The sequence below is a fragment of the Ailuropoda melanoleuca genome, chromosome 16, assembly GCF_002007445.2.
Source record: "Ailuropoda melanoleuca isolate Jingjing chromosome 16, ASM200744v2, whole genome shotgun sequence".
Classification (NCBI taxonomy): Eukaryota; Metazoa; Chordata; class Mammalia; order Carnivora; family Ursidae; genus Ailuropoda; species Ailuropoda melanoleuca.
In genome coordinates this window covers 91,312,521-91,314,204 of record NC_048233.1, presented here as the reverse complement: position 1 = coordinate 91,314,204, position 1,684 = coordinate 91,312,521, and the positions used below count along the sequence as shown (strand labels likewise).

The 1,684-nt window shown below is 65.9% G+C and overlaps 1 protein-coding gene across 1 annotated transcript in view; it reads right to left on the bottom strand.

Moving 5' to 3' along the window:
* The window catches only part of BET1L (Bet1 golgi vesicular membrane trafficking protein like), a 7,465-nt gene extending 6,412 nt beyond the window's left edge, over positions 1–1,053 (bottom strand). The window contains exon 1 of the mRNA XM_034645394.1: positions 236–1,053. Coding sequence (XP_034501285.1) covers positions 236–254 — 19 coding nt within the window. The 5' untranslated portion in view covers positions 255–1,053. The remainder of the gene's footprint in view (positions 1–235) is intronic.
* Positions 1,054–1,684: the final 631 nt, after the last annotated feature.

The window sequence follows — 1,684 nt, the reverse complement described above, 5'->3', positions numbered from 1 at the left end:
CGGGCTCTCAGAGGAGGAAAGCCCCCTCGCCCACGGCTGGCTGCCGGGACCTGTGGGCGGGTGGACCCGCCGGAGGCCGCAGGCAGAACCACCTGGCAGGGGTCGGGAGCCCAGGGCCCCAGGGACCCCTCCCCGGCGCGCGCGGCCCGGCTCCGCCGCCGGCAGCGTCTCCTGCGGGCAGTCCCGTCGCTGACGGCCGCCCGCACCGCCACCTGGCTCGCTCCCCCGCGCTCACCCCGAGCCCAGTCCGCCATCGCGCCGGCCCCGGGCCCCGGCCCCCGTCAGCCGCGCGGCCACAGGCTGCGCGGACGTGGCGTAGTCGCGGGGAGGACCCTCCCGCCCCGCCGCTTCCGCTCGGGCCCGCCGACTTCCGGCCGAGGTCCGTTCCGCGTCCGTACCGGGGAGGGGGCGGGCCGTTAGCGCTTTCCCTGCCAATGACGGCATTGACAGACACTTCTACCGGCCAATCGCGCCGAAGGCGGGGTCAGGTCCTAGGACCGAGAGCTCCCAGCCCCTTCCTCCCGCGAGAGAGGCTGGAAGGGGTCGCAACTGGCGCTCGCCCCTGCCAGGCTACGGTGCGAACCTAGGCCCCAGTTACTGCTTGTGAGACAAGGGTGGAGACCAGTGCCTGGAACGGGCGAGCGCTGCAGAAGATGCAGGGGTGAAGCATTCTGAAGCCAGAACGAGGGGTGGGAGCGTGGCGGTAGCAGGGACAGTCGAAGCCAGTGCTTCTGCCCGTCGCACCGGGCACTGGGAATGGGCCTGGCACAAAGGAGACGGTCAGCAAAAGCTTGTTGCACAGTGGATCCCGACCCGCCGTACTGGAGCATTTGCTGCGTGTCGTTGAGTCCTCGCGACAGCACAGTGAAACGGGAACGTCTGTCATCTCTGCCTTTCAGAAGAGGAAGCTTAGTCCAGGCCACACCGTCTCGGTCACACCCCTAGGAAGTTGCTGCACACGATCAGGCTTTGCCTGCATCCTGACCCCTCCCCGACTCTCCCCTTTCTTTAAGCAAAACGGGGTGTCTGTTTCTCTCTGCCACCGCGGCCATTCCCATCTTTGCACTGGCCGCTCTTTTGGCTCTGAACGACCTTACCTCGGATCACTTATCGTCCAGTCTCAGCAAAAATGGCACCTCCTCAGATCCCTTTGCAGCCCACCAGGACCCTTTTCTTTTCTAGTCACAGCGCTATGACTGTCTAAAGCCGTCTTATTTGTCCTTTTTTCCTTGTCTTCATTTTGGAACACGAGCTCTACGAAAGCAGGGACCCAGCATGCGGTAGGCACTTAAACCCCTGTTGAACACAGCAAGTGGTCCCCGTGCCGCGCTCGGCTTTCCCCTCGACTTGCACTCGTGCTGCGCTTCAAGAGGGGCGTGGGTGGGGGGCTCCGTAGGGCGGGCTAAGGTCCTCGCCTGCTGGGAATTCCGGCCTAAGAAGCAGAGGTCCCTGTTAGGTTCAGAGGCGACTCGACCCCGAGGTCGAACAATCACCTACTAGGATCTTTGAAATCCCCGCCGACTCCCTCCAAGTCCCACTCCGCTGAACCAGGTCTCGCCACCTTAAGGAGCCTGCAGCCCTGGCCCCGCCCCGCGGCGCGGCGCGGCGCACAGAGTCCCCGCCTTCGCCGCTCGCAGCCACGGCCCCGCCCCGCGGCGCGCGCTCAGAGTCCCGGCTTCCCCCG